Here is a 16,381-nt window from a genome sequence, read left to right on the forward strand (position 1 = left end):
TGGACCCCATTAGATGTTTTTGTAACATATATCAGTGTCCTTTAAATTTATTGTGCACACTGTTTCATCTGTCTTGATCCATTTTGTCCTGACTTACTCTGGTAGTTTAGATCAAATATCAGTGCTATTAAAGTTAAGTGATTATGTTTAACTTCACCATTACAGTTTCTCTCTGAAAATGAAGTGCATGATGCACATTTAAAAAAATGTTGTAGACAAGTGATTGCCTTCACATTTTTATGAGGTGCTAACTTACTACTGGTTCTTCTTGACATTTTATGCTCTTCTGTTGAAGTCGGAAGAGCAGATCTAGGCTCTATGACATATTAAACTTTGCTAACAGAAACAAAATGTTACAGGCTTTCTTCATTTTTTGTTCAGTATGTAACCAAGAATATCATTAAGGCTACATCATAAGTCATCATATTTCTGTCGCTACAGGTGGGTATAATCAAAAGCATATAGCAGATGGGGAGATTGTGTATTAAAAGCTCTACCCATCAAGTTGATGGCCCCATAAACGAACAAGAGTGGGTGATACTTGGCAACTACTTACCATTCCTTATAGTATAAGAGGAACCAGGGCACACAGGACATACAGTCCTTTTTGAAATACCCTGTGTAGGGAGGGCAGAATAAGCACTGCAAAGGGCTGGGGAGCAACAGTTTCTTCCCTCATATTCAAAATCCAGGGTAAATGGAAAAGGTAAGGCAGATTTGGTAGATTTTCAGGGCCTGTTGTTGGCGTGTAAAGGTGTTTTTTTTCACTCTGCTGTCCATCTCGCTTCAGAACCAGCCTACTTGGAGCCCCCAGATGTTCAGCAGCAGCTTAGTCACTATCAGCTGGCGTCACGGAGCCAGGCCACCTCCAGCCCCCCTGATCTGTCCGGGGTTGAGCCTCGATTGGACGGCACTCTCACCTGTGAATTCTGCGAGTTCAGCTCTGGGTACATGCAGAGTCTGCGCAGACACTATCGAGACCGCCACGGTGGCAAGAAGCTCTTCAAGTGCAAGGACTGTTCGTTCTTCACATGTTACAAGTAAGAAAATGCTAGTCCCGAGGGCACTACTGGTTAACCTCCAACCCAGCTGCTTTCCCAGCTTTCATTAAATCGTGAGCACACTAGGGACGTGGGGAATCCTTGGGAAGACAGCTAAATTGGTCCAATCAGGACATTATTAGACTTAAGTGGTTAAATGCTGGGATGCAAAGAGCACCTGCAGACACTGGGTTTCCAGGTTGTGCAGCTCAGCCCTGGATACATCCCTGGATGCAGTGTAACTGTTTATTTATTGAACATGCAATGAGGAAAAACTTTCGTATTTAGCATTTTTATATGCTACCGGGAGCTGAACTGACTTGTTGTCCTCCTTAGCAAAATAAAGCGTCATGAAATTTTTAAAGTGGGGGACAGCTGTGTATTTTAACCTAAACTCTTGGGTCTGTCTGTGGCAAACCATGTGAATACAGTCAGTTCACATTACCTCTTTGCTCTAGTCCGGTATCTTAAGGTCAGTGCCCCTGTGTACCTTTGTCAGGTCAGCGTTCACCATGCACGTGGAAGCAGGACATGTCAGCACCCCTGAGGAAGGCCCCAAAGATTTGCGCTGCCCCCTCTGTCTCTACCACACCAAGTACAAGAGCAATATGATCGACCACATTGTCCTGCATCGTGGTAGGTCACCAATTTTCTTCAGTATGGAATAACATATTATATTCTCTGTATGCCTTTGCTGATTCTGTGAGCAATGTGTTTTTTAGGTGATTTTATTCTCTTTCGACTACACTTTTCATGCCTGTAGAACATGAATTTCATTCATGGAAGACTTTTTTTTCCCACAATGTGGAAGCTTACACAAATGAACAAGGATGACGCTCTTCTCGTAACCCCAAATAAATGTGCTGATCTGTCAGCTAGGATTGCACTCTGGCTGTTTCCTCGGGGCTAATATTAAACTGCCACTTTCCTCAGCGCACCTCAAAACCAGCGTGGTGCAAGCCTCTCAGTCTGTCAACACTCAGAGAGAAGAATCACTATGTGCCTGAAAAACCCTAGCTTCCCTGATGCACATAAAAGTATTCATGAACTAGTGCCACTATGGAACGTGAGTTCCTGTGCTCTTACTTTACAAAGGCTTCCGTAGCAGTGCCTAACGGATTTGGAGATGTGTAACAGCAAGACACTATTGTTTGAAACGGTGAAAACAAAATTCATCGTTCTAGTTCAATAACGGGAAATCAAGATTGTTAAATTAAAAACATGAATCTGTAATTTATGCTGCTCCAGATAGCGTGAGACTTTTGGAACAAATGAAAACAGGGAAGTTGGTCACACTGCATATATTTGTTTCCGTAAGCCTATGGAAAAATATGCAGTGGCACTCCAAAGCACTTTCAGGAATGAACCTGTGGAAAAATATCTTTCCTATGTAGGTAGTTTGTGTAGGTATTAGAAAGAACATATAAAACACAATTATGTTTAAATCCTCACAAATTGACTTATAACTAGTTGTTCTTCACTGTGCCGCCTTCCTTCCCTCTCTCCAGAGGAGCGTGTAGTGCCCCTGGAGGTCTGCCGATCCAAGCTGTCACGCCACCTGCAGGGTGTGGTGTTCCGCTGCCACAAGTGCACCTTCACCTGCTCCAGTGACGAGAGCCTGCAGCTGCATATCCACAAGCATGACGAGCTCAAGCCCTATCAGTGCCAGCTGTGCTACTACGACAGCAAGCAGCACGAGGACCTGGAGGCCCACCTGCGCAGTGAGCACAAGGTCAGACCCAACACACCCCCTGAGATACACACGCACATGCACACACAGACACAGAGACACACACACATGCACATGCACACACAGACACACACACACGCATGTGCACACACAGACACACAGACACACACACACACACATGCACACACAGACACAGAGACACACACACATGCACACACAGACACACACACTCACACGTGGACTCACAGGCACGCTTGTACTCACACACATGCACACTCACACACACGCTAACGCGCATGCATGTACGCACACACACACACACACTCTCCCAGGTCCAGCAGACATCCCAGTTGCTTGTATCCCCTACAGTCTCTGCTATGGGGGAAATACTTGTTTATTATTTTATGGGCACAGTACTTCTTGGGCATTCACATCCCTCTCCTCCACACAGTTTTAGATACCATAAAATTATTACTATACTGTTGGAATATATCTGCACCATGTAAAGTTGTTTTATTTTTAAAATAAAGTAAACACTATAATAGCACTCAGAAAGGTCTTCAACATGCATAACATTTTACACCATAAAATTAGACGTTTTATTTAGAAAATGTATTTTCTTTGTCCTTACTTCATGGCACTTCAGAAGAGTGAATTCCTAAATTGAATTTTTTCCTGGCAGAAATATGATTTAATACCAGGATTCATTTCAACTTAAATCCCAAGGATGTTGAGCTGAAAAGTAGCTCAACATGGCCTAGTTTTGGTGTCACCTGACTGTCTGATTCATGTGGGTGCTGTTTTTGTAGCACTGCAATAGCTTCTGAAACAAAACGAGAAAAGGCAATTACACAACACAATCTTCACAACGTTTCTGCACCGGTCCAGAAACATGCCTTTAACACCTCCTCCAAATTTATTGAATATTTTGAACCCTTTCCCCATTGTGCCAGTGTTTTTACCTACATGTGCTCACAAGAATGTGCTTTCATTCCTTTCTTGAAAATTGTGTTTTCGCAAGGTTCCCACCTACATGCAGCATTAATCGACAGCTGTGCACCGCATTTGCTGGTTGTATTAATATTGTGAATGTCAGGCTGAGAGATTGAATCCAGTCATCATTTGTTTTGTCCTTAGCACTGAGCAATTCATTTATGTGTGTGTCTGTGTATGTGTGTGGCTCTCTCCTGAATGGGCACTTTATTTTGTTCACATTATGTATCGAATGAATTCCATAACCCATATTTAAATAGTGCTATTCAATGAATACTGCAACAAAAGTAGATGGTATTCTAGATTAGCTGCAATGGTTTAGTGGCTCAAGCAGGGAGACGGGTGAGGAAGGAACTGCAGTAGTCCAGATATGGTAGTACCAGAGCCGGGATTAGGAGCTGAGTAGCGTTGTGTTGAGGAAGGGCTGGATTCTCTGTATGTTGTGCAGAAAGAATCTGCATGCTTGACTCACTGACACTACATGAGAAGAGAAGGAAAGCCAGTCATCTTGAGTTGAGCTGTATCTGAGCTGTCACTGTTTTGTCAGTGTCTTTTGTTAAGAGAAATGATGGATCAGTATTGGCCAGATGATTGATGAAATATAATTGTTTGTTACTATTCAGTAATAATGTAACATAATGTACCATCTGAAATTTGAGAGAAATTTGATGCTTTTTTAAATATGTCGTTTGGCTTAACTATTTATTGTTTGAACCACTGTGCCCTGTGCACAGTATTGGATGTCATCTTTCCATAGTCCTGACAGATGTGCTGGGGACTTAATCCCTGTTCTCACAGTTGTAAGGACACTCCCTATTTCAGGTGATCCGGAACTTTGAGCTGGCGGGACAAGTCAACCTGGACCAGTTGGAGGCTATGAAGGACAAACAGAGCACTCTGAGCAGTGCTGAGGAAGAGGAGGTCGAGGAAGAGGGGGAGGAGGAAGAGAATGAGGAGGAGGAAGAAGAGGAGAGCGAGAAATTCGATACAAAAGGTAGGACACGGTGTCGGCGGTGAGGTCAATGTGTGTGAGAAACAGGTTGGTTTGGTTTGCCTTCCTTTACCTCGTGTGTCTTGCCCCTCCTGTGCAGATGTTCCTGGGTCCCCGAGCAGCAGTCTGTCGGCCTGCAGTGAGAAGCGTTTCCCCTGCGAGTTCTGCGGCCGCAGTTTCACCCACAGCAGCGAGTGGGAGCGTCACGTCCTCCGACACGGCATGTAAGTCAGTCTCTCCCCTCGATTTATCCACTCTTTCTGCAGCCCAGCGCTGCGGTAGTGGATGGTGACATTTATCTTCCTCTTCACTTCCCTTTAATATTAGGACTGTTACTAACAGGAGGACTGAGGCTGGCTCATCCCAATCAATAGAGGCTGCGGCACAGTCTGAGACGGGCTCTCTGGGTGTCATGGCGGATGGAGATGGAGATGGAGACTGCGCCAGCAAAGCTGTGCAGGTGGAGAGCAGATATCCTTCAGACTTGGCAAAGGAAAGCTTCCTGAAAGAGGAGGAGGGTGAAATGCCTGTAGCCAAAAACGATTCTTAGGAAGAGGGAAGAGTTCTGCAGCTTCAATATGTACTGTACTTGAAAACAATGGATTAGGGTGGTGTGGGTGGGACAAAAAAGCTGCTTTTACAAACACTTTATTAAACAAAATGACTAAATGTTTAAAGAAACCCTCATACCTTTTTTTTTTTTTTTTACTTTAAAGTGTAACACATTCAGGATTAGAGTTTGTGTTGCATCCTAAGTAGAAAAATGTAAGTGTTGAACCTTGAAAGTGAGTTGGTCCCCTAGGACAGAGGCTATTATATTGGTAACCAATAGTGAATGGTACTGTAATGAAGTCATTCAGGTCAAAATCTCACTGAGTGTCTACAGTTGCAAAAGCAAGTTAATAAGCATCAATTTAGGTGTATTTCTGTGTGGACTGGGCAAAGCTGAGTTTTCTTCACCCAGGCTTGTTTTTCCAGTTCAGTAAGTACTGCAAAATGCTCAGAGAATATTTGGCCTTTTAATTCTCCAAATTAGTGTATTTCACTGCCTACAGAAGGGCCACGATCCTCCACCTACTGATGAAAACCTTATGTTAAAATAGCAGTTAGTTTGGATTGTGCTTCAGAAATCTTTTTTGTCAAAGGTAGTCGCAAATGTTAACATTTCATGAGCATCCTCTGGTTCCTGTCTGTCATTTACTCAACTGCTACAGGTTAATTGTCAACTTATTTATCAGCTTGCTGGCTGATAAAGACTACTGAATATGCTTATTTTCTTTATTTTTTAAACAAAAACAATGCTTTGTGATTTGACCCGAATGATGAGTTACAGACATTACATTTTAGTGATTCTGCTGATCTCCTATAGCAAAATTCCTTGAGGAATAGTTGCTTCTTTTTTATATTCATATCCATGTATACTTTTTAGACATTTAAAAATATTGATAACTGGCCCCAAATTTGCAGCAAATTGCTGCACAAATTCAGATGTGTTTTTGCTCAGAGGAGTTTTCCTGCACTTCCACATTTTAAATTTAGAACAAAATTGTTCTATTGCCCACCTTCTAATGTACATGCAGGCCAGTAGAATAATATTTGACTCAAGTACTGCATTGTTCTCTGTTTGGGAAAGAGCATACTCTGAGCTTAGGAATAAATGCTTTTGTTTGTCTTTATATATAAATTCAGATTGCCATTAATCTTTCATCTTAGTTTCACATTGTTATGTAAATATCAGAAAAAAAGGAGAAAACATCTGAATGTTTTACCATTTACAATGGTAAAATGTTAGTCGTTCAATTTGATTTGTCTTATTGACCCAGGAAGTCCTACGGAGTGGTTTTACTGTTTGAAACCAGGTTGATATGAGGAGCAGAATCTTCTGAGAACCAGGGTTAACTGATCCTTGATTGTAAAGCCTGATCCAGTTTTGTCATGAAATGGCATGTGCGTCAGAGGTGAAGGTGGGTGGTGGTTTGGCAACCTGTAGCAAAAAAAATAATAAATAGAATTTGGTGTGAATCCTAACTACGACTAACACCCTGCCATGTCCTTTATAATGTAATCCTGAAGAACTTGGTAAATGTGGTAAAAGTGTCTGGTTTGATGAGACTGATTTTAAAATAATAATAATAATAATAATAATAATAGTTTTTATGTGTTAGAGGTTGCTGCTCAAATACCCTAAAGCCTTATTAGATATTAGAAATAGCAATTGTTTTGGCACTTGATTGAAATAGCTTTTTTCCAACACCAGTTGGACCAATAAGCAAAAATAAACAATTCGCATAAGGATGAAAAATCATATTCAGCCATGAGAATTACTACTCAAAAATAACTGCTTTCTAGGTACCAAAAGTGTCAGTTTCCAGAAAAATGTGGCTGACTCTCTGCTATGTTTTGTTTTCTTTCTTGAACAATCAGCCATTGCTACAAGGGCGGTGATAGCCCAGGGGTTTCTGGGTGCATTCGGCTAATTCCGCATGCTGTATTCAGCCATGTACAGAAAAACAAGCTACTTGTCAAGTGTTTGAAACTGTGGTGTCTCAGAAAGGATAGTTTGACCTTTTCCTTTACATGTTGTTCACTTACAAATGGGGGGAAGACAAAGTTTGGAGTTGTCTGGCTCGTCGTTAGTTAAAAAATATTGTATGATATATCTGAACATGAAGCATCTACTCTTTCTTTTTTACCTTTAAAAAGTGAGGGCAATAAGGTGGCAAAATCTTTTTTGCACCTCTTTTCCTTCATAAGGACTAGCCTGCCTTTTTAAAAAATGAAATGATTAGAAAAATATTAAAGAAATAAGCTTTTAAATGGCAGCTGATTGCTAGCAGTTCCCATTAATAACACACTGGAAACTTGTATATATTTTTGTTTTTGTTATGTTGTTTTACCTTCTATTCAGACTGTTGGAATTCACCATAGTTTGACTTAGCTCCTCCATTTTGCCTTTCTCCTGTGAAAAACTGATTCCTGAAGGTGGATTGTGATGTTGCCTAGAATGGTTGTTTACACTTTTATTCCATTTATTTCTGGATATTCTGTAAATATTGTAATTCATTTGTCTTTTTTAACTTGTTAATAAAGTTACAAGATAACATTAGACTGGCATTTTCTTTTGCCCTTTTCATCCCTTGCAACCATGAATTGTATAGGATTAATATACCAGAGAAAATAAATAGAAAAGGAAAGAGTTTGTGTCTGTTACTTTAAGTATATAAGTTAAAGGCCTAAAACTGACTGAAAGCAATGTATTTTGAAAGCATATTACAGAGCTATTTAAAATGAATAAAAATGGTATGCACTGAGCAGCATTCTGTAGCCAATATACCATATGTTTTAGCTAATCCCACATAAGAACATTGTGCTCCAAGAGTATGTTATCCGTAGAGTGTAATTTATGTTTACTATTTATAGTACTTAAGGCATTTGGATCTGAAATACAAAGCTGAATATGAGACAAAAGTACTGACAATCAAGTTTTACCATTTTACCAGCAGAAACTGCTGTTTTTGTGTTGAGTCCCCCCATTCTCAGCTGTGAAAAAATTATTTATGACTGACAGGTGTTATCTGTTGCTCAGGTGTGTCCTTTTTGCATGTCTAGCCTTGGTATTAAGCATTTGTTTTCATCTACAGAGATTTCATTTGGAGTCAGTAGGCATATATCTTCATGAAGACCAGAAGACTAACTAGGACTGCAAAAAACAACTCATCTGTAAGATGAGAGAACAGAAGAATTCATTAAGAAGGATAGCACAGAAACTGGGTATATCAAGTACTGCAGTTTGGAAAGTCCTGAAAAAGAAAGGAACCACTGGTGGACTCAGAAATGAACACTGTTCAGGTCGGCCGAGGTAGACGACTGGAGTTGATGACAGACTAATCCTAAGTGCTGCAAAGAAAAACCGAAAACAACGTTCAGTGACATCACCAGCACTCTCCAGAGGGCTGGGGTGAAAATCTCACCAGCCACCACACACAGAAGACTTAGAGAGGAGAATTACAGAGACTACACTGCAAGAGGCAAACCTCTCATCCGCCACAAGTATCGAAAGGCCAGATTGGAATTTGCTTTAAAAAATAAAAAATAAATAAAACAGCGACGAGCCAGAAGAACAACGTTTCATGGACAGATGAGGCCAAAATAATTTTTTGCGATATAAAGCTGAAAATGCTGAGAAAGAAAGGAACAGCCCATGATCCTAAGCATACCAGCTCATCCGTGGAGGAGGTAGTGTCATGGCTTGGGCATGTATGGCTGCTTCTGGAACAGGCTCACTGGTCTTTATTGATGTAATGGAGAATGGCAGAAGGATGAATTCAGATGTATACAGACAGATTTTGTCTGGCTATGTACAAAGAAATTCATCCAACGTCATCTGCCAGCGCTTCATCCTGCTGCAAAAATGACCCCAAACACACTGCCTATCCAACCAAAGCATTCATCAATGGGGGAAAAGTGGAAAATGTTGCACTTGTCACATGATTTAAATGCAATCAAGCATGCATTTCACTTACTGAAGAAGAGACTGAAGACAGAAACCATCTGAATTAAAGATCAACTGAAAGCAGGTAGTGAAGGCCTGGAAAAGCATTTCCAAAGAAGATCCCAAATGTTTTGTTGATGTGAGTGGGTCATAGGTTTCATGCTGTTTTTGCATTTCAGGGCTAGATATTAGACTTTATGGCTTTGATTTACTTTTAAGTTCATCCGTTAATTTTGCACTGCTGACATTTGGAGGACTCAACATAAGAACAGTGGTTTCTGTAAAATGGCATGTAAATGTAAACACCATGAATTAAAAGCTGATTGTCTGTACTTCTGTATCATCTTTTGACATCAAATCCAAATGCCATATGTATATAAACATTTTTTTTTAATTTTGTTTTTTACTGTACCATAACCATAGTTTTTCAGGGCACTGTATACAGTATATTTTTTTCATTATCCCTTGACTTAAATACAATGCTCTGGGCTAAAAGAATGTGACAGAATCAATCAAACTGTGAAAACCAAACAAAACAAGTGGATATTCATGGCTGGGGCTCTGAATGCATTTACTCCTGGTCAGAACAAATGACCAAAGGAAAAAGACCTGCCTTTCCACCATGTCAGAAAGGCCAGTCTTTCTTCATTTACAAGACTTACAACCCATTGCTGTGCATTGCCATGTGACCTCTGGTGTCCTTGTGTTCCATCCTGTAGTGTTTTTGTGGCTTTAAAATAGCAGATTGTTTTCCTTGTGCAACATGTTGCTGTGGCATTATACATATTAGCTCTTTTGCTTCACAGACAATTAAATTCTACTGCCAGTTTATCACACCACCCTGCAGATATGTAATGTAATGTAATGTAAACGATATAGCAAGTATTAGAAGCTGTAATGGATTATACGCAAATATTAGTTTCTGCATTGCTGCTCTGCTGCCTTGCTCTAAAGATTTCCCTTAATAATCAGGTTGTTGTCTACAGCACTCTTACCTCCCTGTTGACAGTAAACCAGGAATTCTGCAGGACATGCAGGTAAATAACCTTTCAAAAGACAATTTATGGAGACAGAAAAACCACTGCAGATACTTTTTTCCCCCTAGTTCTCCAACTTCTGCTCTCATCCTATTCTTCCCCACAACGCTTTCACAAACCAAGGGAGCACCTAATAGTCTACTTCGGAAACGGACATGATTTTAAACCCTCTTCCTCTGTACTTTTTGCAAGTCCCTGTGAGATGTTTCCAGTGTTTGATCACTTGCACTCACAACACATTTGTCTCGCCAGACTAGAGGGAGAAATGCTGTTTGGTTCATGAAAGACTTCTTACTCTGTTAATATATAATGAATGCTTAGAGCAGGGTCTCTCTGATGTGCACCGAATGGGAAATGACTGTTGTTTAGCTGGCACCTTTGGGGAAACCGACTCTTCTTGAGAATATTCTTAGGTAATGAAAATGCATCAAGACGTCACATTTCTCTGTCTGCAATATTGTCAGGGTTACTGCCACAGCTGGTGGTATTATACAGTATATGTACTGTTGCTTAGCTATGCTGCTGTGCAGGTTTATTCTTGATGGTTTAGCTCACATGTTTTTTTCTGGAAAATGAAATCGTATTCAGATCACATTCAGATTAACTTGAAAATAAAAGCTGATCCAACAACATACAGTCGACATACGGACTTCAAGAAAGGCTAGAATCTCAGATTAGTTCTCAAATTACCTTTTCTAAATAATTTCACACTGGTCTATATAAGGTGACACTGATCGCCTCCCTCTTTGACATTGCTTTAAAATGTTGAGTTCATTTTTTCAATAAACTACATAGACTCAAAAATTTATTTTCCTTTCCTTGACAAGCTTCTTAAATCAACTAAATACCCAACCATGGAAGGTTGGATATAATGCTCTTAATGGTTTTAATGAGCTAGGCATGGGATTTTGTGGTTTTAAATGAATCGATTGCTGCCTTTGGATTCATCACAAGTACGAGACAATGTCATCTAGCCATGTAGAAGACATTCCTTTTAATACAAATTGAAATACGATATACTAAGAATGTTTAGGACTGCTGAAATCTTTGAAAAAACTGAAATATTAAGAGCTGACCATTTCAATTTATCTTGGCTGATAAATATCTTCATTCGGAAATAAAATGGAAATACCAACATAAAGGCACTTAATAGGGTCATCAAATTTGATGTCTAAACCTTTATAATATGAAATTTTCACCAAAAATCCCTATTGTTTTTTTTATTAATGTAAATGCATTTTTGAAGGCCTCTTTAGGTTGCATAGCTGTAATTTAATCATTTAGAGAACTAAAAAGAGTTGCACTTAGTTAAATTAATTGGACCCAACATTGATGGCTACTGTGAGACTGGACTACATGTTTCTGGTGTCATAACTTTTTAAGAAAAGCAATTTTTGTCAAAAATATAAATACAGAAAAAATAAAAGAATATATTTCAATATGGCAAAGCATTCCATTAGTTCTGCCTGATAATATTCTCTAACATTTAGAATAATCCTTAATGTGACGATGTATAATGCACAGTGTACAGTATATACAAATAATTTTGTCCTAAATAACACCAATTTTAGGCATGCAGCTATACATACTTTTCAAACTTTTCTATGTAGGTTTACTGCATAATTTGAAGAATTTTTACTTCAGAGATATCACCTATTTTCAGTTCTCTTTGAATATGTTTCATCTTAACGGCTATAATCTGCACTGAATTACATCACCTTATGTGTTATTTGGTGATCCTTTGAACCTGAGTGAAATTCAAAGTATCACCTCAGCCTCTTCCATTGAGGCAGGCTATTTCCCGTGTCTAACATCATCTTTAAAAATAGATAAAGACTGAGGGGACAAGGAGCGAGCTCTGAAACATGCTGTACCCTGTGCTTCAGATAAGCCTAGTTAGACTCACAACCCAAGAGATGGTGGAGCAGCCATAGAGCTATCCAAGGCATCAGTGGAGGAATGCTGGGTAAGCAGCTGCAGTTTTCCACACTCACAGAGGAGCTGGAGCCAGAGGCGGTGTCATCTCACTGAGTTTGAGCATATTATCTTTCATTAGGCCACTGGTGTGTATCATACTGATCAGTGATCAGTAATTCAGTGTACTGATCTCTACGAGTGCCATATTTTAAACCAGGGGATTTCAAAGTCCAGGGGATTGCAAACTCAAAATCATAGCTTAGTGAAAGTATGACCCTGCTTAATGAAAGAATGTGAATCAACAGAATGTTGCAATACATTATTATGAAAGACCTTCTAATTTGACAGTGCACATTCCTCGTATCTTCTGACCAATGACTTAAAATGGTGGAATTTGTTGTATTAATGTATGATGTGGTAAATGAGTTTTTAGACAAGTGTAATTTAGGCGTCAACATGCATACAGCTGAGACATCGCAGGCTTGGCCCATAGCAAAGTTGTTAGCTGACTTTATCCAAAGGCCCATATCAGAGTGATAAAAAGAGGCTTCGTTCGTAGGGTGAGTTTAAGTTGACCAGAGTCCCACTGAATTACCATTAGTTTTTTCCAAAGCATCGCAGGTGCCAATAGTCTACAAGCTGTCAAAGGTGAGAGATGTCTCTACTTCAATCGACTCTATGTCTCCTGTAGTACTGTGTTCTCTGTAAAGTGTAAATTGGTCACTGGCTAACAGGTAAATGCATTGGAGGTGTGTGCGCATGCAAAAGGCACCAGATTTTTTAAATGTGCAGGAGAAAAAATATGCAAGTATATTTATCTTGTGCACATATTTTTCATTTAGTACATCTGAAGCTTAAAAAATAAATTATTAGGAAAGATTGACAATGTAATGACAGTTTCAAAGTGAAGGAATTCAAATCGGTCAGATATCTGAAGCTTAGATGGCGCAGTCCTTATTAGGAGCTTTTCTTTGATGAAAGGTTGAATACTTTCAAGTGAACAATGACCCTTCTTCACTCTAGGGTAAAATTTGCACTTGGTGTTCTGGTGGAAGTCGGCTGGCTGAATCTGGAGGTCAGAAGCTCACATCTCCTTTGACACTCTGAAATCCACTGTCTCTTCTCCGGGTTTGACCTGAGTCCCTGGCCATTCACCTAATGCAGCTGCCAACAGCTACTGAATAAATGTGAAGGGGAGGATTTCCTCCACCAGGACTGAAACTCTTGCATCTTTAATACAGCGGCCCACAGTGTCTATCTCTCCTTGATAATTCATTCGAGTCTGCCCCTTCTAATGTCCCAAAGGCTCTAGAAGTGTTTCCAGGTTAAGTTTAAAATTAAATTATCCTTGACAAGTGATGGGTCTACTGCTTCCTTGTCACATGGTCACTTTACTCAATGCACAGGTTCAGGTCAGCTCCATAGAGAATGCATTATACTACACAAAAAGTAAAGTAAAAATCCAATGGATTTAATCCAGAAACTTTGATTGAGCTCTAAATTCTCTAGACTTTTGCTGATGAAATTCATGTTAAAAGGCTACTGACTGTAGCCATGTAACTTACACCAATCTACATCATTTAGAAGGCATTTTTCTGTTGAAGTGACATTTTCACAGCTTAAATTTGACAATGTTCCCTTGAATAGATTGCTAAAGAATCTTTCACGGCATCTCACCTCAAATAACCTACATTCTTACTTACCCCAATTTACTATGGTAGTTCAAGAGATTTGTTCCTTTCAATCTATTCAACATGCAATACAAAATGGAATTGTAATGCAGGCCACAATTAGTTTTAAAAATATGTGTTCAAATATTGTACTGATATTAAGAAATATGAATATTACATGAGAGAGGTCCCATAGCACAGGGCAAAGGAGGTTATAAAATGTATGAGCAAGGGAGGCCGAGAAGCAGTGGCTCTGTTCCAGGCAGTACCCCCCATTGTTTGTGCATCTGTTGCCTTCTCCTCCGATGTGTGTATTTGCATGAGCAGGCTGAACTGTTGCTTCCATAGTGGAGTGGAAATGCCCACTGGAGCTGTCGGAGTTTAGTTTGAAGGGGATAAGGGGGGGAGCTTTATTCTCCCAACCTTCTGATCCTATGTTTAATGTGTGACTTTCTGACTCTTCACGTCAGGAAAGCCTTCAGACTACAGAGTTTCATGCACCCAGATGATCCCTTTCATTTCTGCATCTTTGTAGATGTTTCGTTATTACTAGTTTTCATCTTCATCTCTGATCTAAGAGGATAAAAGCTTAGCACTATAAAAAAAAGATAAAAAACACTCTTTTGTAGGGGGAGGTGGCTGTCTGACAATTTGAATGACTAAAATGTTTATTTCAGAATCATATTTTCCTCTGGAAGTCAAAGCATTTCTCAGCCACCTTCAGTTTCCCATGTCATTAGGGAGACAATGTGACGTCTATCGCACATCACATACATTCACAAGCATTCATGTAAGTTTGAAAGGAGATGCTGGGATCTTGATGAAATGATGACAAAGCCCTGATATAGATTCCCTTTGTTGCACAGCCTTGCTATCAATTAGGTATGATCAGCCACATTGTGCCTGTCCCCTTTTGATCTCTCTTTAAAGTAAAACACTTCCATTTCTTTTCACTGCCCATAATTCTTCAAACACTGCTATATTTATGAAACTCAATTTATTCTCTTCTTCCACATTTTTCTAACTCCCAGCTTCTTCTGTGCATTAGATTCCTCTCAGAGATCTCTACCTGGATACTGAACCACCAGCTTAAATTCAGTTTACTGGAACACACCTATTCTATTTTGCCTTCTCACTTGCTTTGGATTGTCCCAACTGTTCCTGTCCCACACTAAAAATAAAATGAGGGTTAATTTGTGATTAACTTGGAGAACATTCTGTAAATTGGTCCTGTTGGTTTTTCTAAGCAATATAAGAAACATATGTCAATTTTTCAACACTTAATCTTCCAGGCTCCTGTTCTCGGCCCCTTGTGCTACTGTATCTTGTTTGGACACCTTAAACAGCCTCCCTTCTTGTGCCATTGGGCCACTTCTAATTATTCAATATAATGTTGCCAAGCTGGTTCACAGCCTACTAAAACATGACCATTTCTCACCTCTGCATTTCTCCCTTCGCTGGTATCAATTTTCTGCTTAAACCATAATGCAGTGCACAGTGAATGCCTACTGCCACCTTCATACCTTCAATCCATCAGCATGCCTGAAATGCTTCTGCTTTGGCAGTACTTCCCCTCAGCATAAGCACATCCTAAACACATTTTTCCACATTGGCCCCCCAGTGGTGGAATGAGCTACCTGCAGTTATCAGAGAGCAGAGGCATTGCATGCTTTCTACTTTATTGTTTAAAAAACTCACCTTCTCAGACTTCAGACAATGGTTCTCTGAACCTGGAATCCTTCTTCTTGTTCATTCTAAGGTAGTACAGTATTTATGGTTGCCTGGTGCAAGGGTGCAGTTAACTTTATGCATTGTTTACAACCATATTTCTGCTAAAATATAAAACAACTCAGTTTGGCTGACTCCCCAGAACATAGGTAGGCCTATTATATCGTGGTTTATATTTTTTTTAACTGGCTAATAATCTTCTTAGGCCTGATACAGCAAGTGTGGGCAATTCTTTTTTGAGGCACAAAGAGGACTGAAAAAGCAAATGTGATACATTTTTTAAATGTGCGTGCACTGTGGCAAGTCTAAGAAATGGGCTGTTATTTTATTAATCTTACTGTTATGTTGTGCAAAGGGGACTTTTCCCAATCCTTTACAATAATTTTATGATAAGGCTTTCTTTGAAATCTATTCACCTCTATCTTATTTGGATTTTTTAAATGATTTATTTCTGTATTTAGAAGTAGGGTACTTTCTGATATTTTGCATAGATAATTGATTGTAATGAGTAATTAGTGATTAGGTTGTAATGTATAATTTGTTATCATGACACTTTGATTACTTGTACACTGGTTGCTAATTGCTTATTAGTAAATTTTAGGCTGCCAAATATAACATATCTCTGACAAACCTTCAGACTGTGATAGAAGCCACTAGCTCAAAACATGTCAGTGCTTTACAGACCTTCAGTGACATGCATTGAAGACCAATCTCATCCTCACAAATTCGACATGATAACCAACAGACTGATCTAAACATAATTTTACATTCAACATTTTATGGGAAATCACATACTACCAAAACATATGTGTCCACAGTGCAA

The 16,381-nt window shown here is 39.4% G+C and overlaps 1 protein-coding gene across 4 annotated transcripts in view; it reads left to right on the forward strand.

The window, feature by feature from the left end:
* The window catches only part of znf462 (zinc finger protein 462), a 43,201-nt gene extending 35,381 nt beyond the window's left edge, over positions 1-7,820 (forward strand). For all 4 annotated transcript variants that reach the window (XM_035390843.1, XM_035390846.1, XM_035390845.1 and 1 more), the window contains exons 8-13: positions 791-1,040; positions 1,540-1,676; positions 2,549-2,772; positions 4,546-4,717; positions 4,815-4,938; positions 5,042-7,820. In XM_035390843.1, the coding sequence (XP_035246734.1) occupies positions 791-1,040; positions 1,540-1,676; positions 2,549-2,772; positions 4,546-4,717; positions 4,815-4,938; positions 5,042-5,264 (1,130 nt within the window). In that variant the 3' untranslated portion in view covers positions 5,265-7,820. The remainder of the gene's footprint in view (positions 1-790; positions 1,041-1,539; positions 1,677-2,548; positions 2,773-4,545; positions 4,718-4,814; positions 4,939-5,041) is intronic.
* The last annotated feature ends 8,561 nt before the right edge of the window (positions 7,821-16,381 follow it).

This window comes from Anguilla anguilla, chromosome 14 (genome assembly GCF_013347855.1).
Source record: "Anguilla anguilla isolate fAngAng1 chromosome 14, fAngAng1.pri, whole genome shotgun sequence".
Classification (NCBI taxonomy): domain Eukaryota; kingdom Metazoa; phylum Chordata; class Actinopteri; order Anguilliformes; family Anguillidae; genus Anguilla; species Anguilla anguilla.